The 25,618-nt window shown below is 40.3% G+C and overlaps 2 protein-coding genes across 3 annotated transcripts in view; one reads left to right on the top strand and one right to left on the bottom strand.

The window, feature by feature from the left end:
- The first annotated feature begins 2,452 nt into the window (after positions 1 to 2,452).
- FAM180B (family with sequence similarity 180 member B) lies at positions 2,453 to 9,492 on the top strand. Its single transcript, XM_081940821.1, has 3 exons — positions 2,453 to 2,977; positions 6,384 to 6,451; positions 7,653 to 9,492. The coding sequence occupies exons 1-3, from the start codon at positions 2,857 to 2,859 to the stop codon at positions 8,100 to 8,102; spliced, it is 639 nt and encodes a 212-aa protein (XP_081796947.1). The 5' UTR covers positions 2,453 to 2,856; the 3' UTR covers positions 8,103 to 9,492.
- A 139-nt stretch (positions 9,493 to 9,631) lies between these two features.
- Positions 9,632 to 25,618, bottom strand: part of C1QTNF4 (C1q and TNF related 4) — a 35,180-nt gene continuing 19,193 nt past the window's right edge. Inside the window, exons 1-2 of one of the 2 annotated variants that reach the window (XM_081940803.1) lie at positions 15,754 to 15,812; positions 9,632 to 11,378 (exon numbers count right to left, since the gene is read on the bottom strand). In XM_081940803.1, coding sequence (XP_081796929.1) covers positions 10,255 to 11,376 — 1,122 coding nt within the window. In that variant the 5' untranslated portion in view covers positions 11,377 to 11,378; positions 15,754 to 15,812 and the 3' untranslated portion in view covers positions 9,632 to 10,254. Of the gene's footprint in view, positions 11,379 to 15,753; positions 15,813 to 25,618 lie in introns of those variants that run through there. The other variant, XM_081940802.1, reaches the window with a different exon arrangement.

The raw sequence follows: 25,618 nt of genomic DNA, 5'->3' as shown, positions 1-25,618 counted from the left end.
AAAAAGGCTGCAAATGACCAGCTGTCTACAAGGAATATAAATCTTTCCATTGCCCACCATCCAGTCAGAGATGAAGAAGCTTCTTGGATGAGAAGCGAAATGTCTTCAAAGAAAAAACAAGAAAATCCAGATGCCTCTTGAAAAAGCACCTTTGGAATGTTAATATGATTGTTTCCAATAACACATTTAATAATTTCCCCCATCAAGCCTTTTGGTAGCAACTTTGGAAGTTGGGGGAGGTAATTCCAAACCTTTTGAGAGTCCCATGCGACCCCAGAGTCTCTGTTTATGCGTCTCATTTCTATTGAAAGGGCGACGACTATGCGGCCCACCTTGTGGCAACCAAGTCTTAGTACAGTCATGGCGAATCTTTTGCCCTCAGCATGTCACAGATTTGAAAAAATGCCTAACTTGGTTTTGTTGGTGTGTGCCTCAGGATATGATGTTTACCTTTCAGGCGGTGGTGTTCTTTTGTTGACAGGCTTCTGAGGCCTACCTGAGGCTATTTCAATCAAGTGAGGCCTCTGTCTTTGAAGCAGTTTTAGCAGTTTTAGAGAGTTCTGCGGCCTCCAAAAATTATGCAAAATTAAATGCTGTTATTTTTCGGACTATTAGACGCACCATGATTTTGAAGAGATAATTTAAAAAAAAAAGGTTTTTGCACTCTGCAGGCCTCCCAAACCCTCTGCACACCTTGTTTTTTGAAAAAAAAAAAGGGTGTGTGTGTGTGCAGAGCTTTGGGAGGCTCCTAGAGTGCCCCTGGGGCTGGGGGAGGGGCAAAAACAAGCAAAAAACGGCCCATTTTTTGCAAAAAAACCAAGAGAGGTTTGGGAGGCTTATAGGGTGCTCCTGGGGACTGCAGGGGGGGGGGCAAACATGAGCAAAAATAGTCCATTTCTTGCTTGTTTTTGCCCTCCCTAGCCCCTAGGAGCACTTTGCAAGCCTCCTAAACTCTGTGCACGTCCATTTTTGCAAAGGGCGCAGGATTTCGGTAGGCCAAAAATGCTGTATTAAGTGTATAAGACGCACCTAGATTTTCACATTCCTGTATGTGTCTTATACTCCGAAAAATGTGGTAAGCAAATAGCCTAGAATTGCCTTATGGGGATGATGGATGGCATATATATTTAATAAATATGTTTTTAATTTAATAAATAAAAGTATGCCCCACTTTTTATCCAGTGGAATCCATTCTATAACTGCCTTAGTCCGCCTGCCATCAGCGGCTCTTGCTATGTGACCAGCCCATTTCCATTGCCACTTGATTAAAAAAGCATCCACAAGAGACCTAAAACAAGAAGGACCAGGGGAGACATGATACCAGTGTTCCAATATCTCAGGGGTTGCCACAAAGAAGAGAGAGTCAAAATATTCTCCAAGGCACCTGAGGGTAGAACAAGAAGCAATGGTTGGAAACTAATCAAGGAGAGAAGCAACTTAGAACTGAGGAGAAATTTCCTGACAGTTAGAACAATTAATCAGTGGAACATCTTGCCTCCAGAAGTTGTGAATGCCCCAACATTGGAAGTCTTTAAGAAGATGTTGGATAGCCATTTGTCTGAAATGGTATAGGGTTTCCTGCTTAGGCAGGGGGTTGGACTAGAAGACCTCCAAGGTCCCTTCCAACGCTGCTATTGTATTGTATTGTATTGTATTGTATTGTATTAAGATGGATCGACAACATCAGCAAATATTATGGGCCCAATTGGCAAAAGAAAGCTCAAGACTGTATTGCTTGGAAACATGTGGAAGAGGCCTTCATCCTGCAGTGAATAGACAATAGCTAGAATGATGATGATGAAGATCCACCACATTTGTGTAATGTTTGGAGACTCCACAGACTGTGCAAGGGGATTCTTGCATGGCATCCTCAGCTCTGAAAATCACACAAAAACTGGGCGTGCTTTTGAGAATAGTTGTTGAATGTTGGTGAACACTGGCATGTCAACCAAAACATGGCCTGTCACCTTTGACATGTGTGTCACAGATTTACCATCACTGTCTTAGTACATACCTTTCATCCTTTCAGTCACTCCAGCTGCAGAAATACAAGGCTTCAAAATGTCTCGTGATCCTGTTGTGCAGAAATTCATTTTTAAAAAAACCAACTGCTATCCCAGATGTTTTCTGAATATACAGGATCTACTCATAAAGAATATCCAGCTTCTTACATGTGTGGCAGTAGTCCGGCTGATGTTAGGAGATGGTGGGGAGGGGTGTGTTATGTGACCAAGTTTCCTTCTTTAGGAACACTGCTGTAGATTTGGAGAGGAGAAGTGACTTGTCTTTCCAGTGAAATATGTGTGCTGGATGCTGCAAAGCAGAGGGATTTGCCAGATCCACCCTCCCATGGTATGTAAGGATTGGTCTTCTGTTAAACTGCTGGAAAGCAAATGTTAACAGTAATGGTTTAAGCACAGCAATGCAAGCTGTTGCCTATCTTGAAGGAAGAAGCAGCTTTGGCTTTTGAAAATGGGCTTGTTATGACTCTTGACAGTTTTAAATATTTAATACAAAATTTTAGCTTCTAAAGCATGCACTTTGCTTTAAAAGCAAAAAAAAACTAGTGTCCTTTCCGTTTAAAAAAAAAAACCCACATCAGAAACTTAAAATGAAATGCCAGAAATAAAATAAGGAACAGCCTGGTGCTCCAAGTGGGAAATAAATGGGACTGGTGTTGGCAGGAAGCTCTGAGCATTTGCACTGTGATGGAAACTACCTTTTAGGAACAGAAGTCAACTGCAAACTCTTCCCAGCACTGGAACTGGAGCAAAGAAACTATTCCAGCAGTGGCCTCTGGGATTGAAAAGAGAGGAAAGAATTTGCAGTAAACAGAATTATCTTCACCCAAAGCGTATGGCCGCAGAAGGGACAAGGATTCTTCTCGACATGGCTCAAAGTCTCCAGCTACACTTCGGACTTTCTGTCTGGGCAGTTCTGCTTCTCTTTGTGATTGCTGGATCCCAGAGCCAAACAGGTAGGTGATTTGTTTATTTTTTTATTTATAAAATGTATTGGCCGCCCATCTTACCAAACGGTAATTCTGGGCGGCTTACAAAATTAAAAGAGAAAACTATACAAAAGCCGAACGATATAAATAAAAGTTCCAAATACTGAACCCCAATTAAAACATGGGGCTGGAGGGGGAAGGATAAAAAGAGGAGGGGGTCTGTTATTAATCTATCTACCACCCCCAGTGTGAAATCCCTCCATTGGAGCTCCAAGCCAACTGGCAAAGCCAAATCTTTAAGCTCTTTCGGAAGGTCAGGAGGATTGGAGCCAACCTCACTCCAGGAGGCAAGATGTTCAGAAGGGCAGGCGCCAACGGCAGAGAAGGCTCTTCTCCTGGGCCCCACTAGCTGAATTCGAATCAGGCCCGCAGCATGCCTCCTCTGCCAGCATTAATTAGTTTAATTAATTAAATTAATTTAGAACTGAAGAAGCTTCTGGATGAGAAACGAAACATTTTCAAAGAAAAAAACCCAAGAAAGTCCACTTGTCTTCTGGCAAAATACTTTTGGGATAACTTGTATAGATGGGACAGGGCAAGGGCAGAGAATCCTGCATTCCTGCTACTGGAAGGTTAAAGCATATGCCTGAAAGCTTCCCATTATGTGCAGCTGTGTAGGAAATGGTTGATTCCATATAACCCTAAGCAATCTTAATAGACCGAAACAAATGCAAAGATATTTGCAAGGGTTATTTTTCTTGCAGGAGAGCCACCGGGCTTTTACTGAATGTGGAACAAATTCAACTGATAAAAGGTTCCAGAGCATGCAGATTTTATGAAAGGATGTCAGGAGAATCTGCATTCATGGTTTTGTGCTTTTTAAGTAGCTATACTGTAAATGCCTGAAAGTGTGAGACTAAATTAAAATGCAGCCCTTTGACTTTAAGCAGAACAAAAGCTCAAATATTTTTCATGTATAATCTTAGATCTTAGTGGCATTTATTTTCCTGCTTAAGTTATTAGATTTCTTTTCCTGTTTAAGATCTAGAGTAAACATGGATAGATTTTGCTTGAAAGAAAAATTTCTTATAAACTGGAAATATTTATTTATTTATCTGATTTCTATAGCCGGGACACGGTGGCTCAGTGGCTAAGACGCTGAGTTTGTCGATCAGAAAGGTCAGCAGTTTGGCAGTTTAAATCCCTAGTGCTGTGTAACGGAATGAGCTCCCGTTACTTGTCCCAGCTTCTGCCAACCTAGAAGTTCGAAAGCATGTCAAAATGCAAATAGAAAAAATAGGAATCACCTTTGGTGGGAAGGTAACAGCATTCTGTGCGCCTTTGGTGTTTAGTCATGCCGGACACATTCCCACGGAGACATCTTTGGACAACGCTGGCTTGTCGGCTTTGAAATGGAGATGAGCACTAGCTAGCACATATGTGCAAGGGGAACCTTTACATTTACCTATAGCTGCCTATCACAACTAAAGTTTTTGGACAGTGTACATTATAAAACAAAAACAATTAGAATGATCTATCTCCATGTATAACTTCTAATAGTTTTTGTTTGGCTGCTGCTCTCTTTTTAAAATCACATCTGAATTGCAATTCACTTGCTTTTCAAAAATAAAGAATGCTGAATGATTATACAGCATATGATTTCATTATAAATGGGTTATGGAGTATGAAACAATTATATCTGGGACAGATGAAGAGGACAATGTAAGAAACTTTAAAAATTAGTCATTTTGAATTTCAGGAACTTTAATGTTATTTGGCTCTTAGAAGCAAAGAAATACTTTCCAGCGACAACTTTGTTTTTAAAAGTCATGCCAGCCTGCCAGAGATGATAGCTATCAGGATCTGACTTCTAATCTGTTTTCACACAGAATTATTCAGTGTCATTTTACCAGAATGTAGAAAACACAGCTTTTGAGCCTCAAAAGTTATGTATTAGGAAAAAATAAATGTCTCTCCAAATTTTTATTTTTATATATATATATATAAAAACAGCTTATATATATATATATAAAAACAGCTTAAAACAGCTTGAAGATGGCAGGTGAGATCCTGCCGAAACGTTGCAAAGACAATCTCAACCTTACACGGGAAAAGACCCGAATACAACAAAACCAGCATACCTACACCCGTGAAAATCTACGAAAACAAATATATATATTTGTTTTCGTAGATTTTCACGGGTGTAGGTATGCTGGTTTTGTTGTATTCGGGTCTTTTCCCGTGTAAGGTTGAGATTGTCTTTGCAACGTTTCGGCAGGATCTCACCTGCCATCTTCAAGCTGTTTTAAGCCCATATATATATGATTTAGTTATTAAATAGTAACCATTCCTGAAGTTAATGAATTTAGATTGAAATCCATATAACCATACAGTAATTTTCTATAAGCAGTAAAAGATATACAACAATTTATATTTGTTGTGTGTATTTATTAGCTTCACCTAGTAGCTTCCAGGGAAGTAGTGGCTCAGTGGCTAAGACGCTGAGCTTGTCTATAAGAAAGGTCAGCAGTTCGGCAGTTCAAATCCCTAGCACCGCGTAACGGAGTGAGCTCCCATTACTTGTCCCAGCTTCTGCCAATCTAGCAGTTCGAAAGCACGTAAAAATGCAAGTAGAAAAATAGGAACCACCTTTGGTGGGAAGGTAACAGCGTTCCATGCGCCTTTGGTGTTTAGTCATGCCGGCCACATGACCACGGAGACGTCTTCAGACGGCGCTAGCTCTTCAGCTTTGAAATGGATATGAGCACCGCCCCCTAGAGTCAGGAATGATTGGACATATGTGCAAGGGGAACCTTTAACTTTAGTAGCTTCCAAAGAAAATGTGATAAATAATTTTGCTCTATCAGCAGTTGTGTAGTTAACTCTGCACTTTAAACTATTTCTAAAGTAACTATTGACCATTGTGATGTGAGTGGGGGATTCATAGACACAATGTTGTCTCAAAAAAAAATTGTCTATCTATTCTAGTGATGGACAGGACAGTAGGCATAATCCCAAGCCTTTGCCTTTGTTGAGCTGTTCAGATTCCAATCATTTTATCTATATTTTGCTTAAACCAGACAATCCCGGAGCTCTGAGGATTGTAATGATTGCATCAAAGCATGAGATAAAGCAACTGCCATCCAATGAAGCATCCATACTTTTGTGATGTCATTCACAACTTAAGTGCTAATACTTCTTTTACTTTGTAGATACCCATTAGGTAACTAGCTGTGAATAGGTGTGATTTGGAACCTGGTAAATTACAGTATAACATTGCTTTAACTTTTTATTTGAGCTTATCTCACTTTGTTTTATTTAACTCAAACAATAAAAGCAAATCAGAAAACACAGCAGATGTGAAGGAATTTGGTCAAAGGATATTATTTCTTAATCCCTGTAATCAAAATGTATTTTTATTCCTATTTTCTAGATGAGCAATTTCACCTTAAAAACCATACAGATAAAGATACTCAAAGGAACGCTGAGATCATATTAGAGGTAACATAAGCAAAAACCATCTCTTTAGCAGAAAAACGAGGAAATCCAGTACAGTTGTCTAATGTGGGAATATTCTAGTTGCTTGTATCTCCTTATTAATTCTCTATTAAGTGTTTGTGGATTTTTGCCTCCAAATGATATGCTGCTCTCACTGGATTATCAAATTCGCATTACTATTCAAAGGATTCTTCCTCGTTTTTCTAGTTCTGCAGAATGTGATAAGGTGGTTGTTCTTTTTAACAGAAATCGTTTTGCTTCACAGCACTGGGCTTATTGAAGCTTTGTACAGCTAGGGATCTCAAGTTAATTGTTATTTTAATTAAGGCACTTAATTTTCAGATGGGATAGCCGCCAAAACATAGGGAGAGGTCTCTCCTGCTTCACATCACATTATAGAGCCAAATTCATAAATAGTGCAATTGGGAGATCTCAGATTTTTGAGCTGTTAAGATAGGTTGGTAGGTGACTAAAGCCTTTCCACCCCACCCCTCATTCAAAGCATCACAATATGTCCCCCCCCCCCGCCTCCCCTCATTCCACCTTAAGGACAGTGGCCAGTGCTTGCTTTTGCTGCCAGCAGGTAATGCCTGGTATTAAGGGAAACAAAGGTAAGAAAATCCCACCCATTTCTTTTGTTAACTTGTTCTGCCAGCTCAAGGACTGGTGAAATTAACTTTCATGGCTGGGATCTGTGACATGCTTTTAGCAAAGAACCACGAGATGGCATCCTGGAGCTAATTCTGCACTTTAGATTGCTTCCCAAAGGGAAGAATCTGAAAGGATAGATGATGCCTCCCAAATGTTGGTCTTTTCATAGCCTTTTTTTTTTTAATCATTTTTATTTATTAAATTATTAGTCTGTCTATTTATCTCCCTGTCACTCCCTTTATTATTTTATATTTTGATCATTACTGTAAATGATGGGATCTGATACATAAGGAATATTTTGCATATGTATTTAAAATATTTAATAGCCAAATAAGTATTCAGCTTTGACCACATTGGTTTCAGCATTGCCTAATCCTGTTAGCAGTTTTCATGCTTCAGAACAATGAGCTTCCCTTGGCATGGTTTTGTTCAGTGTGATATCTGAATGCAGGCTGTTAAGTTAGATCATTGTTCAGCACTGAATATCATCCAAGCCCACATTTGGAGACTTGGAAAAAGTCTCTGCTACTCCCTCATACTTCCTCTTTTTCAGTTACTTTGGGGAGGAATTGAAATTACGGCAAATGAGACCATCAGGGTAAAAGATGAAGAATTGGCCACGCTGCGTCCTGCAAAGCGCTTACTCTGGATCTTTCAGCATAAAGTTCCCAAAAATCCCTCAGGAATCGAAGAATACCTGGATCACTTCTCTCAGTCAGAAACCCCGATCACTCCGGAGCAATTTGAGCAGCTTCTTTTCACTACTATCTTTACTGCTTACCAGATTCGCACTGTCCAAGGCCTGGATAAAAATCTGTGGATCAACCTTTTCTCTCAGCTGGTCAATGAAATCCTCCGGGAGCTCTGCAAACAATTCTGTCCTGAGGAACTGACTGCTTCTGCTCAACATTTAGCCTCCAGGCCTTGGCAGGAAATGCCTGCCTATGTTAACGCATTGAAGAAATTCTATCAGCCCAGCTTCGTTATGGTTCAAGGAAACTGATTTTCCTACGTAAAGTTCAAAACTTAAGTCATCTTTCACCCCATAATATGCACACTAAAATACAGAAATACAACTGCAGTTCTGTGATGTCTGTAACATTATCTGAGACTCTGCATGGACAGCAAAGTAGCAATCTTCCTGCTTTGTTTTCCCAACTTCAGTAGACAGTCCTTTGTTTTTTACTGTAATCTGATTTAGGAGAGCCTTTCCCAATGACCTTAAGATATACTAGAATTTACAACACCCAGTCATGATTAGTCTGACAAAGAATTCTTGGACTTGTAGTCCTGACACATATGGAGAACACCAAGTTAGAGAAGGCTGACCCTGGAGCTTGGACACTCTCTCTAGGGTGTCCCATTCAGATTACTTTTCTCAGTGGAGAGGCTTTTGCTGTTGGCTGGGATTAGGTTTCAGTGAAAATAGGACTATATGTTTCCCCATGCTAACTGCTGTTAGAGAACTCAAGTTATCTTCTCATGTAGCATAAATGATAAGAAAGCAGATGCATGTTAAAAGTAAGAGTCATTATAAGAGTAATTACCTATTTAGCAGGATAATTTTGAGAAAGCAATGCTTAAGCAACAACATTTCTTCATTTTCTTTCTGTTATATTGTTGCAATGGCGGAAAACCTTACCACTAAAACACAGGACCTGCATAAAAAGGGAACAGAGAGTATCCAAAACATTTTAAGGGAAGAGTTGGGAGGTGTTTCATCAGGCAATTTAAAATGCTGAGTATCCTATTTGTAAATTATAAATAACAAGTTTTACATACACATTAAAGAAGATGACGACATTATATATGTTCACCTTGGAAACCGGAAACTCTGAAGGCTACATGATATTTTAAAATATAAATGTACAAGCTCATGACTATACGGTGATAACTAAGAAATATTTTATATTGCCACCTTAACTTGATTGCTCAATAGCACAATTAGACAATTTAGCATCCAAAACTGGTTGGAACAGATGGTTATGCCTCGAGTCTCCAGTTCCCCCCAAAATTTTCTTTGTGGGCAAAATAAAATGTAGAAATGCTCTAGCAACTAAATGCTTAACTTATCTTTTAACTTTTTATAAATATAGTAATCAAGGAAAGTACCATAGAAGAACTCAACAAACCGATTGCTTTCATTTGTTACAGCTGTTGTACTTCTGCCATTGTAAACAGTCATATAAAATGTGTGTATAATTTCCTTTGGAGGCATAAATTCTCTGCTTTTGTAATAATCCAACATGCTAACACACAAGTGAGGTACTTTAGCTGATAGATCAATCAGTTAAAAATATCTATAGTTGATTTATCAGGTGGAATCAGTTTTAATCACTGATCTAGTTATGGAGTTATTTCTTGGATTTAAAAAAAATGTTTTGGGTCTGCTGTGTTTCTGCATTATATGGAGAAGACGACTTATAGAAGCCTACAAGATAGTATTTCCTTTCAATACTAAATGATAAATAGCTTTGTGGATAAAATTAGATTCCCTGAAATAGGTTTGACAAGGATTTGACAGTACTCAAATTTGTTTAAAATATTCAGTACTTTTTTAATTTATCAAACATCAAATGATTCTTCAATTATTGGACATACATTACAAACATACTACACATTTAAAGCTTGGGATTCTTTTTCATGAATGGAAAGGTTTGAATATTGCAACATCAAATGTACAAATACACACAATCCTTTTAGTTTTAGGCTTTATTTGGTGTCCCGTTATATCTGTCCCTCACTTGTGGTGTTTGCCAACAACTGAACAGAATGTTATCACTTCTCAAATGTTCTGCAGAGGGAGCCTTTTACCATATAACCCTTTTCAGCATTTTTCAAATGTCCTTATTTGCATATTTCATTTATCTCCCCTTATTCCTTTACTCCCCAAATTGACTCATGCTTTAGTCTTATGTCTAACAGTAATCATGAACAAAACACACCAACTTATGAATGTCATTCTAGGGATGAATGAGAGAAACAACAATGGCTCTGCAGGCAGAAAACACAAGGAAGGTGTCCATAAGGAATACACTGGACATGTAATAGCATGCTTGTATCTTCTCATATGAAGAGCGGTATTTGTCCAGGACTTGCACAAGAGGCTGCTGCATCTGAAATACTCTTATGCTTCTTATGTTGTATATGCACATTTAGAGATTTGACCCTGGAGAAATGTTGGAATCTGAAGGGGATTTTGTCTTTGTCTCTGGATAGACAAGGAAGCCGGTGAAGGTTATGTATTTGCCATGATTGCTGTAAGCACCGTAGCCATCATGCTGGTGACTGTAGAGCCAGACAATGTCACCAGCTTGCAGAGGAAGCATAATGCTCTGGCTCTGCATCTCCCGCCTTTTGGAGTGGTTGTCATCATAGATCATAGCCTGAACTTCATTGTGGTTCTTCATCAGCTTTACTGACATTGTTTTGAAAGGCATTTTACCAATGGTGAATGAAAAATAGTAGGCGCCTGGAACATGGCAGGTAAAGATGCCAGTTGAAAAATTGAAGTCATTCCCAATGTTCACAAACTCTGTGTCAAATGTGATGGGCTCATGCTGGGTTTGCTTTTCATCCGATCCCAGGAGGCTTTCGGAACGGGCAGCTGAAAAGGCAGAGCGAGGATCCTGTGGTCTGGCTGGTTCATCAGAAAGCAGGAGTCTTTCTGAGATTTGGTTTTGGTTGATGGAAAGCTGCTGAATGACATGAGAGGGAGGCTGAGATGGTTCTTTTCCTAATTCTGGAGATCCTATTCTATTCTGAAAGTAGCTAGAGGTGTCTGGGTAAATGAGGTACCCATTGAAAGTTGTATAGGGGCCCACATTGCTATACAGGGCATACTTTGGATCCCCGTGTAAACGTAGCCACACAGTATCACCGTAGTCCAGTTGTAGCATGGCACTTTGGCTGGCCACTTTTCGTTCTTTACGGTGATGTTCGTCATATACAATTGCCTGCACTTCATTCTTGTTTCTCATTAGCATGACTGATAAATTTTTCTTGGGGTACTTTCCGACAGTGAATGAGAAATAGTAGGCTCCAGGGATACGACATCGAAATAGTCCAGCTTTGGGATCAAAGTCATCCCCTATGTTTACATAGACCTTGTCAAAGGTGATCACCATCTCAGTGCTTCCTTCCATGCTGCTGGTCCTAGCCACAGAGAAGGCAGACCGGAATTCAGTCCCGGAATCAGCAGGGAAGCCATACACAAAGGAAAAGGCCAAATGGAAGAGAAGGACTAAGGAAATTTGATCTTTCCACTGGGTCATCATATCTAAAAAAAAAAAAAAAAAGGTGGAGGGGAGGAGACAATTTAACCAATGCATTCAAAAGCTGCTTTTTGACCTGAGAGCAGCCTTAAAAATTGCACTTACTTTTGTATAGCCAATAGATAAAACCCAGACACTGCTACATCTGATACCAGCTCTTCATTGGAAGCATAATAGGAATAAGTATTTTACACTGAAAATGCAATAGGATATAATACTTAGTAAACATGCAGAAGACCATATCACAGAATATGTCTGGATATAGATATACTTGTCACTATTAATCCTCAAACCTGAAAAAAAAAACCTGTTAATCTGCAGAAACATAGCATGGCTACACCTTTGTCCTCATTGAAATGCAATTAGGCAGGATTAGTTTGGGAACAAGTTAGGTCTGTATTTAGTATCGACAGGATGTCTCCAGACAAAATGTTTTTGATACTGATTTTGTATCAAAATACTGTTGCTACAGTAACCTAATTGAATCGTATAGTTCAGTTTTAAAAAAAAAACCATTCGTGATTCCTTTTCCCCATCTAATTTGCCGTTGTAATCTCCTTGTGTTTCAGTTTTCAGACATTATTAACAGCTATGTATTGTTATTATTGATTTATCATTGTTTTTTTTTAAAAAAAATATGAGACTCCGTTTCATTTAGCTGGCTAGTCAAAAGCTCTTAAAATTAAGATGGCCAAAAAACATGAATATGTAGATGCCGATTCTTTGTTCTATTATATTCACGATTAAAGAAGAATGCAGAACTCACATTTCCACTTTCCGCCTCCTCCCAATCCCCACCAACATGGCCTAAATGACACCATTTTATTGCCAACAGTAACAGTAAGGATGATTTTGAGAAATCTGAAAAAAAGGTGTATGTGTGTGTATAAGAATGCAAAGGGAAAATATTCCTATAATAAAGCAAAATATGTTGTTAAAGTAATAGATCCAAACTCTGTGACTGCACTGAATCACACTGGCGGGATTTAAGAAAAGATAACACGTTATGCATTTCTCCTGCTCCAGTATTTATGATTCTAATGACAAGAGGCCAAAACATGATCTGTAGTCACTTTCAATCTGAGAACAAACCTGTCAGTCATTGCCAAGACATGAAACTCCATTCACTGCCCTCTCTCTCCCAGGCTCATTAAAACATCACTCAGTCGGAATTCCTGGTGGCTGGGATCTCTTGTCTGCCATCTCTGTCTCTCCCTGTCACTTGAAAGCTGGTCTATTGCCATCAACAGTCTACAAATTCAGAGGACTCTTTCATCAGAGCTAAATACTGTCTTGGGTAGAAAGTTGGTATTGTAGACATGCTACTACCATATGCATTCATCCTACATCTAAGCAGAGAGACATCCAGAGGTAATACTCAGGGTTCAGTTTCTTTGGAAGATGTACACCAGAGGGTGACAATGTGTCTTTGATAAATCATGTATATGTTGGTTGACTAAAGGACAATAATCTCCCAACAGATTTGAGAGAAACTCCAGAGTCATAGGTTTTTTTTTAAGGGAAATCAGTGCAGCCTGATTCCTACCCCACATTTCTAGTCTCAATCTCAGGAAAAGGGGACTAGGATACAGGAAGAAAGAGGAATCTCCATTCTTATTAGCTTGTTCCATTATCCAAACTATCTTTGGGGGCTACTTCAATCACAAATCTCATTAGTCACTCTCAGAATGAAGGTTTTTGACTGAAGAACACTGTTAGCTTTGCAATACTCTTAGCATGTCATGATAAAGCTCATAACTGAATCCAAGGAAAAATGAAAAAAGACTCCACTCATGAGTGTGCTTTACCTATGACTGCATCTTGGAAAAGATCTCTTGCCCATTTCTAGTCCTTTAGCCTAGTTATAGAATGGAAAGGACAGTTGCAATAGCAGTGGTGATCTTAAGTGCTTTCCATTTGTAAAAATATTCTTTAGACCAGCATTTATCAACCTTGGCGACTTTAAGATGTGTAGACTTCAACTCCCAGAGGTCTCCAGCTGGCATAATTGGGAATTGACATTTACATATCTTAAAGCTGCCGAAGTTGAGAAACAGTGCTGTAGATCACACCTCTGTTGGCACTCTCAGGGCAATCCTTGTTTTTTTGCAGAACAAATGAATTACACTTGGAAATATTGAAATAAAAGGCTTCTCACTATTTGGAACCAGTGCATGAAACAGCACGTGAAATAAATGACAAATAAAATATATGAGATCCGCTTGATAAAGTAAAGGATGGTATGCCAAGGTCATTTTCTTCACTTTAGATATTAATATTGGATTAGAGAACATATTTGAATTCAACCGACTCAGGTGTAATGGAGTTAGAAGTGCTCTGAAAAATGTTATTTACCTCAGCAAAACTTAGAATGATTAACAGCAATCATCTTTCCCCTACAACTATCTTCCTCCTTTTGAAAAATCTCTAATACTTTATTTGGCTGAGGGTGTGTGTGTGTGTGTGCGTGTGTTTGTGCATTCAGAGATGGTGATGGCAAGATTTCCTTGAACCCCAACATCATTTATTTGTGCGTAGGCTGGAAATGGCAAGAAGATGGTCCAATTTTGTTCGGGATGCTTCCACAATGGAACCAGGCCTACTTCTTAAATCCAAGAAAGGGACAACATTGGGTTCAATTCTACATTTATATTTTCTGAAAGAACAATGTATTCCGTATCATCCGATCAGACATTTGTTCAGTTAACAGGATTTTCCAGTCATTTTTCCTCATTCCCAAGGCATGTTCCATGAATGATCCATGTGGGTTTGGGTTTGTGCGTGCATGTGTGTGTTAGTGAATCCAGTTAATAATCAACTCTTCTGGTTCAATAGAGTAGCTTGTGCAGCCATAGAACAATGTCTTTGGTTTCAACCAACATGTATTCAGCAATGCGTTTTTCTTGACATATTTTGACCACTGTTTCACTGGCCTCCATTTCAAATGTCATCAGCATGCCCAAGCAGTCACTTCACATAAATACCAAGGAAGATTATGGAGATGATGAAAGGTGTTAAGGTCTGCACATTGTTAAGCACTTAATCATTTAAAACAGAACCACTGTGTTCTCCAAATCCTAGCACTACTTCTGCTGCCCACAGTGTAAATGATGGTACATTTGCTGAGGTACTTCGGGTGAGGAAAATTTGCACTATTTATTTGTTTCTGGAGTTTGTAGCCTGCTGCAATCAAATAACTCACTGGTTTACGGGGAGTACTACACAGAAATTACCACATCCATCATAGACTCTACTCCATACAATATAAGACCTCAGTGAAAACAGAAATGACAAGAAACCCTAAAATGATTCACTATATTAAATCAAGAGAATGCCCTCCATAATCATTCAGTTTTCAATCATTTATTGAAAGCCAGAAGAGAGGAGTGAGTTTGATCTCCAAGGGCAGGCTATTCTAGATCCATAGTGCTGCCACTTCTGATGGTCTCCACTTCTGTTCGAGTAGGCATCATGGAGTCTACAGCACTGCTTCTCAAACTTCGCAACTTTAAGACATGTGCACTTCAACTCCCAGAATCCTTCTGCCAGCATGAATTCTAGGAATTGAGGTCCACGTGTCTTGCCAACTTTGAGAAATACTGGTCTAGAAGAAGTCCTAAACTGCAAATGGGCTCCTTCATAACTAGTGCTTGCCCATCCAGAGGAAGCACTAATGTTGACAATAAGGTTTCTATGAACTTTATTTATGAATGTGACTTAGCAGATGTTAAAAGATGTCGATTTGAAGTGGCAGAAGCAATTGGAAAATTCCCGTAAAGGATTCTACTTCTGTCTATGCTCTTAATAACCTGGAAGTCAAACAAATCAAAATATTGTAACTCACATTGAAACTGCAATATGTTTTCCAACTAGAGAAAATGGAGCTCTTCCTAATCATGTTTTAAGTTGGTATGTTGCAGTTCAGCTATCTGGTTAATCAATTAAATCAGTAAGTTAGATGAAATATCAAGATGTTGAAAGAAATGAAACTTGATAGCTAAACAGACTATTTTACATATATCCCCAAATTTGATAATAAGATGCCTTAGAAAATCCAGGCACTTTTTGGTTGACTGCATTTAATACATCACATTCATTGTAATGTTTAAGGACAGTTTCAAATGTCTCAGTTATAAGAATCATCAAATCATCAAACGAATAGCCTGCCAAACCTCTGGTTAGCATGGGCATGAAACCATTTTCTCTTTGATTCATTCATATGTCAAACATTAAGTATTCTACAAATCATTCACAGTGCAGACAACTAGTATCAAATGATTTATTTATTTACCAACAGGATTGATTTGGCAACCTATCTTATATGATGACTTTATACTGCTCACAATCCATTACAAGAAAACCAGTTAAAAACAAAAATACCCTTCCCTTCAGGTCAGACCATTCATCCTCACAGTTCAACCCCTATCCTACTCCGATGCTTGGGAGAAAAGCCAGGTTTTCACAGCTCTCCACAAGGCTAAAAGAATAGGGAACCTTTACTCACCCTATCTAATCTGGTAGGAAAGGTAGATGAGATAAAGTCTCATTTTTCCAAGGTTACTTTGAGATCCGTAATAAAGTGTCCTGAAATATTAAATATTTTGATATTATTCCAGGCATCTGTTGAGGTGAGCAACACCTCATGAAAGCTTATGCCTTTTAATTAAAATGTGTTAATTGGAAAATGTACTATCAGATTCCTTCTAATTTGAGGAGAACCTGAAAGCAGTAAGAGTTGCCATGGCTTGAGTGGTACATGGATGGATGTATACCGGTAGTGTAGTCCCCAGATTACGTCCACTGAAAAAAATCACCTTATGACCAGTCTTCAAAGTAACAGCCATTTCAGTGCTCTTATAGTCAGGAGCTTGGCAACTAGCTTGCATTTACAACTGCCTCCCCCCATATTGCCACCTCCAGCTGACATTTGTCATCTTCTTTGTCCGCCTCCCCTCCACTGGGTCTCCGACACCAGATGGCCTCCAGACATTTGTTGGCCATGCAATGCACAGTGAACCATGCCCCTTGCCACTGCCTTCCCTTCCAGCTGCCTTGCCAGGCAGGAAGCCTCAAATGAGTAGCCATACAGAGTCACTGCCAGGCATCCTGGCCACATGTGCGAGAGACTCTGTGGAAACATCTCCACCTTGTTGCCTGGCAGGACGACTGCTCTAGCAGGCAGTGGTGCATGGCATGGGTTACTCAAGCCCCAGTCCCTTCTCTTTCCTAAGAAGCAATTGCACTTGTCAGCTTGTGTTTCCTAATGCCTGGCCGTGCTCCTTGGCATCTGCCACTCTACCATGCTCTCTAGCACTTGTCGTCCCCTGCATGGATCTCACCCACCGGCCTGTATAGGGCTGGCTATATGGCCTCATTTTTAGCAAGGACAATTCTTTGGTCAATCGCTGTCATTAGCTAAGGACTATTGGTAGTTTTACCCATTGACTCGTTTCCATCGTATACACAGTATAAATTCTCTTTTTGCACCCTGAGGATTGATTCATGTATTTATGCGTGAGGGAGGGAAGAAGTTGGGATTGCTGTCTGCACTTCTGGAGAGCTGCTGCAGTCATGTACAACCCTTCCCATCCCTCCACTTCCAGGTCTTACTTCCATTTATTCACAAGCATCCATGGCTATGTTGCAGCTGCCTGCCTAATGACCTAGGTCTGTGATGGCCACAGGTGGCGCACGGAGCCATACCTGCCAGCACACGAGCTGTCAACTCCAGTGCGCATGTGTGCACCGGCCAGTTGATTTTTGGCTGTTTCCGAACTTCCGGTAGGCTCTTTGGACCCATTTTTCCCCTTCCCTAGGCTCTGGAGGCTTTCCTGGAGCCTGGGGAGGGCGAAACGGCCTTCCCCGGCCCCCCGCAGGAAATACCAAGCTCAGCTTGGAGGCGAGCAGTGCGGTTCACGGGGTGTGTGTGTGTGCATGCACATGTGGGGGGTGGCACTTTGCATTATGGGTGCTGGCACACACATACGCTATTGCACATGCACACTCACATTTTTGGCACCCAACAACAAAAAGGTTAGCCATCACTGACCTAGGTGTTTTCAGGGATGTACTGATGCCTATCCAGGTTTATAGATTACAAAGCAAATGTTAAAATTGAATGAGAAGGTAGGTGTGTGTGTGTGTGTGTGTGTGTGTGTGTGTGTGTGTAGCAGTAAAGGTGATAGCAAATGGCTATGGGGAAGATTACCTCGCAAATGTTAAGATTGAATGAGGAGGTGTGTGTGTGTGTGTGTGTGTGTGTGTGTGTGTGTGTGTGTGTAGCAGTAAAGGTGATAGCAAATGGCTATGGGGAAGTGGAGGCAGCATCTGAAGTTTGGCAGCTATTATAAGCAGACAAGAGGAATATTATTGAATGCTACAGCGAGCAGCATATTTTGCCGTGGTGGTGCAGTGGCTAGAATGCAGTATTGCAAGCTAATTCTGCTGACTGCCAGCAGTTCGATTCTGACCGGCTCAAGCCTTTGATTCAGCCTTTCACCCTTCCGAGGTTGGTAAAATGAGAACTCAAGATTGTTGGGGGCAACATGCTGAGCCTACAAATCGCTTAGAGAGGGCTGTAAAGCATTGTGACGCAGCATATAACGCTAAGCGCGATTGCTATTGCTATTCGTGGGAGTTCTGGCTGGAGCTTGGATTTTGTACCAGAGCTCAGCAACGACTAGAAAAGAAATAAGCCTACTGAAACAGCACCTCATCCCAACTAGTGCAAGAACTTTTGGAAAAAGGAAAATGCTGTAGGCTACTTCGAGACTTTTGTTTGACTGAGAATTAAAGCCTGAGCATTAAAGACATAGTTATGTGGCAACATCACCTTGCAAAGTCTTAGAAGTGTGAACTTGACCCAGAGCAATAGACAATTGATGGGGAATGTGTGTGCTGCAAAAAGCATTGTGTACAGATACACAATGCTACACTGTGCCATGTCCTATCCTTGGAAAGCAAAGAACCCTCACATTAGAGTTTACATTTTGTGATCTAATTATCAGAAGCCAATGACCACATGTCACTAATCTACAGGACAGGGGTGTCAAATTTGCAGCGTTATGGAAGTGTCACGTGATGTATTGTGACTTCCCCCCCTTCACTAAATAGGGTGCGGGCGTGGCTAGCGAGTGATACATCTGGCTCGCAGGGCGCAAGTTTGATAGCCCTGGCATAGGACAATGCTTTGTTTAGAAGAGGCTTCTACCTTTGCTGAAAAGTCCCAAAGCAGGAGCAATTCATATCATTTATCCATTATAATAATAAACCACATGGGGATTTCAAGGTTAATATGCCACAGCTGAATGAGCAAATCCTCAATAGGTAGTTTGAAGGGCTCAACTCTTAATGCTTTCCCTTCAGCTTGTTTTCTGCATTCAGTACAATTATTTCAGCAGTTGCTCAGCAGCTTTCTGGTCCCAGAGAGACTCTCTTTTCATACTAGACATTTTTTCAGTGCTTAATCATGGCAGAAATTCTCAGCTGTTCCTTCTGGTACCAGAGGACATTCAGGTCTCCCAGAACATTATTTAACTGATGGGAAATGCTAATGCTGGCAAAGGAATGACTTCTCTCTCTCTCACGAGAATTCAAAAGAAATCTCAATAAAATAAAACTCTCCCTTTACTCTGGATGCTTTTAGGATTTTAGAGCATGCAGAGCAACACACTATTTGAAGAGAATCATCACACTTCCTTTGCCTTTCCTATGTCTTATTAGGGGTGCAAACATTTTCCAATGTGTAATTGTGCCAAAGATATAACAGACACCAAAGAATAAAATGTCTGAATAAGATGACTTAAGTTCCTCCTCTATATCATGTATGTATGTATGTATGTATGTATGTATGTATGTATGTATGTATGTATGTATGTATCCTTAATGATACATTTCAACCAGGGTTGGGTTCTAGCTTTAGCTACTATTAATAGAAGATTCTTTCTGCTCTTTGAAGATTTCAAATACAACAGAGAAATGTTGTTAGTAAAATGTAGAGAGATAACTTTTTGGACAATTCCCTCTCACCCTGAAACCTTCTACAATTCCAGACAATTCTATATTGTTCCAAAATAAGAAAATTCTGGAGAAGAGTTTTGGAGGGCAATTCAGGAAGACGTACAGTGGGACCTCCGGTCACGACTGTAATCTGTTCCAGGACTTCAGTCGGCACCCGGTTTTGTCGTGACCGGAAACAAGACTGGCTGTGCATGCGCGTGCACACACAATAAAGCTGTGGCAGGGAAAATTGCTGTGGCTGTGTTTGATCGCCACCCGAGGATGTGTTCATGAACAGAGTGAAACATTTAGCGGATTTTTTGGTCAGCACCCGATTTGGTGGTGGTCAGAACCATTTGTGACCTGAGGTCTCACTGTACATTCCTCCCCCATTTCCACAGATAGGAGCATTTGGCTAGGAGAATTCTTCTCACAAGTCACTCACTATTGAAACCAAAGGCCAAGCTCAGTGAGACTACAATGCTTTGCATTCTCAAACCTGGCTTCCTTTGGTTGTATTGGACCCACAACTCTCGAAACCTCCTATCTGAGGACAACAGGTTGTGTAAACTTACCATGAATGTTTGACTGCAAGTTTCATTTAGGTTTCATTTCTTGCTTTAACTGATAACTTAAGTAATATCCACAAGACCAATTATTGTTACTAATCGCTATCTCAAGTATTCAAATGCTCTACTGTATGCAGCTCAAATAACACAACACGAATATATTAACAGACTTAAGAGTAACACACACACAAAATTGGGGTGAGAGACAACCCAGGGTAGAATTCCCCATGAAGTAGGTCAGCAAAGACCGAGTGCACAGCAGGACAGATTGTGAAATGAAGAGCAAAGCGAGTAGCAGGGTGTTCTGAAATAGACATACAAATGTACAAAGCTTCAATTATACAACTTTGGTTGCCATCTTGTTTTTGTTCTCCCCCCACCCCACCCCAACATACTCTGTAGACTCCCTTGGTTGGTAAAGGGCAGAAAACATAAGAGAAGTAAAATGAAATGCTATGGCTACTCTCCTGACAATGGTCTGGAGCATCTCATTTTTCAAGATTTGGTTGCAGGTCACAATTGTTTGCCACAGCATTATAAAGGGTCACATTAATGTCTTGTTTCTTTGCCCTGAAGGTCAGCAGACACAGCTATAGAAATGCTAGTCTCATAATTGGACTGACAGTCTAAGCCGGAAGGCCTTTTCTGTCAATAACAGCTTTTACTAGTATTCTAAATGCTGTTATGACTGTATCCAGATCGAAGGGTTGCTTAGTGAATAACACAGAGTTGTGTGTGTGTGTGTGTGCGTGCGTGCGTGCAAAGTTTTTTGCCAAGAGGTACAGATGTTTAGCATAAGGGATGAAAATTAGGGCAGTGATCTCACCAGTCCACTGGGTCCAGCCTACTCACAGTCAGCACTAGGATTGTCCGAATCCTCTGAAAAGATGTAAATTTTGATGCTTGCAAATCTGTTTTCTCGAAATACTCTCAGAACTGACAAGGCCATTCAAGGTCAAATTGGTTTAGTTTGGGTTTTATGGCTATTTTTAAAATGATGAAATGTACTTGAGGTGGAGGTTATTAATCACATTTGGTATTAAAGAGGTTAATGGTTAATTCTTTCTTCCTGTACTGTTCCCACATCATCATCTTTCCCCAAGATACTGTACTTCAAGGGTATGTGAATTACAGTACCCAAAATGGATTATGTGAAAACTAGTCCATGTAATTTAATCTAAAGGACGTGTTTTCCTGGATTTGAACTACACCATTGCTTCTTCTGAGTGTTCGGTAAATAATTTGGTAGCATCTGTGCAGTGCTTAGGATTCTATATCTTCCTAGAGAATACTGGGTTTTGTTTTGTTTTTGCTTTTTCATATAATGAAAAACATGTTTATCTTAAAGCGACTAATGCTATTTATCACACTTATGTGTTCTCCTTTTCCCAAGAACCTGAGAGCAGCCCAATTGGAGTGATATAAATGATGAGATAGGAATTTGCTCATTGTCATCCACTAATGAGATTTCCAGAGCTTAGAAGTTATTAGATTCCCAAGCTCACTTTCAAAGCTCTCATTTTGTCATTGTTGGTTTAGATGTTTCATTTGAACAGGAACTGGTTGTAACAGGAAATATCTGCTGTTCTAAAATACGTGTTTTAAAATATAACATGGATCATTTTCCTAAGCTATCTTCCCTTAGTCTAATATAGCGTAATGATGCTTTAATTAGCAAGCCTTTTAAACAAGGACAATTTTATTTTCATATTAAAATTTTGTAATGATAACAGAATAACAGAGTTGGAAGGAACTTTGGAGGTCTTCTAGTCCAACCCCCTGCTCAGGCAGGAAACCCTATACCATTTCAGACAAATTGTTGTCCAATCTCTTCCAGTGTTGGAGCATTCACAACTTCTGGAGGCAAATTGTTCCACTGATTAATTGTTCTAACTGTCAGAAAAGTTCTTCTTAATTCTAGGTTGCTTCTCTTCTTGATTCGTTTCCTTCCCTTGCTTCTTGTCCTGCCTTCAGGTGCTTTGGAGAATAGCTTGACTCCCTCTTCTTTGTGGCAACCCCTGAAATATTGGAAAGACTGCTATCATGTCACCCTAGTCCTTCTTTTCATTAAACTAAACATTCCCAAATTCCAGCAACCATTTTTTGTATGCTTTAGCCTCCAGTCTTCTAATCATCCTTGTTGCTCTTCTCTGCATTCTTTCTAGAGTCTCAACATCTTTTTTACATTGTGGCGACATTAAATGCAGTATTCCAAGTGTAGGTTACCAAAGCCTTATAAAATGGTACTAACACTTCATGTGATCTTGATTCTATCCCTCTGTTTATGTAGCCTAGAACTGTGTTGGCTTTTTTGGCAGCTGCTGCACACTGCTGGCTCCTATTTAAATGGTTGTCCACTAGGACTCCAAGATCCTTATCACAGTTACTACTATTGGGCCTGATATCACCTATACCCTTGATGGCGAACCTATGGCACGCGTGCCACAGGTGGCATGTGGAGCCATCTCTGAGGGCACACGAGCTGTTGCCCTAGGTCAGCTGCAGCATGCATGCGTGTGCCAGCCAATTCATTTTCAGACTTCAAAGGGCCTCTAGAGGACCAGGGGAGGCCGTTTTTGCCCTCCCCAGGCTTCAGGAAAGCCTCCAAAGCCTGGGGAGGGCGAAAAATGGGCTACCGAGCCTACCAAAAGTTCAGAAATAGGCCGTTTCCAGCTTCCGCAGGGCCTCCAGGGGGCGGGGGAGGCCGTTTCCACCCTCTCCAGGCTTCAGGAGGGCAGGGGAGTCGTGCACGCATGTGGGTGGGCAGCAAGGAGTCATGCATCATGTGTGTGGGTGGCCGTGGGGGGGATTGAATTATGGGTGTCAACATGCATGTTTGGGGTATCGGGCGCATGCGCTTTCGACACCCGAGCCAACAAAGGTTAGCCATCACTGACCTATACTGTATTTGTAAATTTGATTTTTCTTAACTAAATGTAAAACCTTTTCACAATTGAATTTCATTTTATTAGATAGGACCCAATATACAAGTCTGTCCAGATCCTTTGGTATCTTAAGCCTATGTTCTGGAGTGATGGCTATATCTGTGTTTGGTGTTGTCTGCAAATTTGATGAGTTCCTCATCTATTGTCTGGTCTAAATCATTGATGAAGATGTTGAAGACTAATGGACTTAAGACCGAGCCTTGAGGTACCCCATTGCATACTTCCCTCCATGTTGATGCAGTTTCATTGAATGTTGAGTGCAGTCGGTCAGCCAGTTACGAATCCATCTGGTGGTGATGCTCTCTAACTCACATTTTTCTATCTTATCAAGTAGTAGGTTGAGGTCTACTTTGTCAAATACCTTACTGTAAATTGTGGTGTGTGTGTGTGTGTGTCTGTCTGTCTGTCTTCAAGTGATTATTGATTCCTGGCAACTGCCTGGACAGATTCATGGACTTCTCTTGGAAAGATTTGTGAAAGTAGTTTACTCTTGCCTACTCTTCCTAGCACTGGGAGAAAGTGACTGGTTCAAAGTCACCCTAAGTCACCCTTAAGCTTAATGCCTAAAATGGGACTAGAACTCACAGACTCACAGTTTCTAGCCTGGTGTTTTAACTGTTTTACTAAACTATCTCATGTAGGTAGATGAATAAAAATAGTTAAGCTTGAATTTTCTTTATGATACCTAATTGATGACATCCTTTTAGTAGTCAATCTTCAAGGTTTACTAAGAGGACCTTAATAAAGTATTCTCAGCAATAATGTTGTGCCATCATTGTCCTCATACAGGTCTTGTGTAGCTGCTTCCTCTTATAAAATATGGCTCTCTTTGACTATGACAATAATTTGGGCAATAAAGATAATTGTTGATTGTTGATACTATCTTCCAGTTGGAGAAAGATTTCAAATTTTGCTTATCATTCATGAGAGTAAACAGTAACAGAATTGGAAGGGACCTTGGAGGTCATATAGTCCAACCCCCTGCTCAGGCAGGAGACCTGAACTAGGGATTTGAACGGCCGAACTGCTGACCTTTTTGATCGACAAGCTCAGTGTCTTAGTCATTGAGCCACCTAGATTAATCTGATTGTCTGACTTCTTTTTTACCAGTGAAACATAATAGCAAACTGAATGGTATATAGGAGCTCAGGAAATTCCAAACCAGGTTACCTTTTGAACTGATCAACTCTTTCTCCTTTGTGATTAATATTTATATGTATTTATATATTTGGGTGTAGGTATATACATATGTATGTGCATAGCTAGGATATCTACATGTGTGTTGTGTAGGTGTACACTTTTGAGAGCAGGCAAAAGAAATTCATTTTAATGTGTGCCAGAGTACTCACAGGGGGTGGGGGTGGGATGACAATAAAGGTTATCTTATCTTTCAACAGCAAAATTATTTTTAAAAACCGTTTATCCAGAATTATTTTCAAAAGGTTGCTTGTTTTATTTTTTATTGTTCAGAAAGTGGCTGTTATTAATACATTTCTGGTCTTTTAAGACTTGCACACAGTATGGCACAATACTCAGGAAATTGCCATGAAGTCTTGTTTGGTTGTGGACACAAAATTCACAGGCTTTCATATTTAAATGTCTTCACAGGTCCTGTTGAAACTAATACACTAGCACAAAATTTCTCCTGCTCCAACGACATTCCTCCCACGCACTTTGATCAACCATCAGACTAAAGATAAATTGCATGCTTTCTAGATCAAAGTATTTCTTTCAGCAACTTCTATCTGTCATCCATTGCTCCCTCTTTCTCCAAATTGTCTAGTGAACCTTCTCATCTTCTTGCTGTAGTCAATCATCACCCTTCCTTAGTAATTTTCCAGTTAGAAAAAAAATCAAACTACTCCCTTCATATGATTTAACATTTATCTCTTCAAGGACAGTGCCAGTCTAGTTGCTTTACTGTATAATTCTTACTTAATTCATTCCAAATAACCAGACTATAACAAAATGTCAGCTCCATGAAATGTCTTTTTCTCAGACAGATTTATGGTTTTGGAAAATTTCAGATTCAGGTCTTAGTACTACAAAAACATTGTCCTTGTTGATGGATTCACTTACAGTACTAGTTCTTCTGTATTGTTTAGGACAGCGATGACAAACCTTTTTTGGCTCGCGTGCCATAAGTGGGGGGAGTGCAGGGGGGTCGTGTGTGGGCGTGCTGCACCCATAATGCAATGTGCGACCCCCCAGTGCGCATACACGCACTACATGCGCTCCCTGCATTTTTACATGCTTTTTTCGCCCTCCCCAGGCTCCAGAGGCTTTATAGGAGCCTGGGGAGGGTGAATACAGCCTCCGGGGGGGGGGAAGGCTCTTTTAGCCCTCCTGAGGCGCCTATAAAGCCTCTGGAGCCTGGGGAGGGCGAAAAATGGCTTTAAAAAAGAGTGAACGCAGTTGGCCAGCGCATGCATGCATGCTGGCCAACTGATAGGGCAACATCTCGCATGCCCTGAAAAATGGCTCCACGTGCCACCTGTGGCACACGTGCCATAGGTTCGCCGTCACTGGTTTAGGATAATACATTTAGAAACTAAGGTGTGAATTCCACAAGATTGTTGTCAGATTCAATCCAGAGGTACAAAATAGATAAAATTATGGGGGTGATGGTTTATTCTCCTAGCTTGTGGGTTGGTTTCTGAATGTTTCATTACCAGTCTAGGTAACATCTTCAGCAGAAAACAGGCTCAGAGAATGAACCTTCACCCTCATCCT

Source organism: Natrix helvetica, assembly GCF_964273705.1.
Source record: "Natrix helvetica genome assembly, chromosome: 1".
NCBI classification, from domain to species: Eukaryota; Metazoa; Chordata; class Lepidosauria; order Squamata; family Natricidae; genus Natrix; species Natrix helvetica.
The sequence above is the reverse complement of the archived record's forward strand: the minus strand, read 5'-3'. Positions and strand labels throughout refer to the sequence as shown.

Excerpts from the sequence above, each read along its gene's own strand:
- FAM180B (XM_081940821.1), top strand. The coding sequence starts at position 2,857 with ATGGCCGCAGAAGGGACAAGGATTCTTCTCGACATGGCTCAAAGTCTC. Across the intron at positions 2,978-6,383 it reads TGGATCCCAGAGCCAAACAG|ATGAGCAATTTCACCTTAAA; the intron begins GTAGGTGATTTG and ends CCTATTTTCTAG. Across the intron at positions 6,452-7,652 it reads ACGCTGAGATCATATTAGAG|TTACTTTGGGGAGGAATTGA; the intron begins GTAACATAAGCA and ends CCTCTTTTTCAG.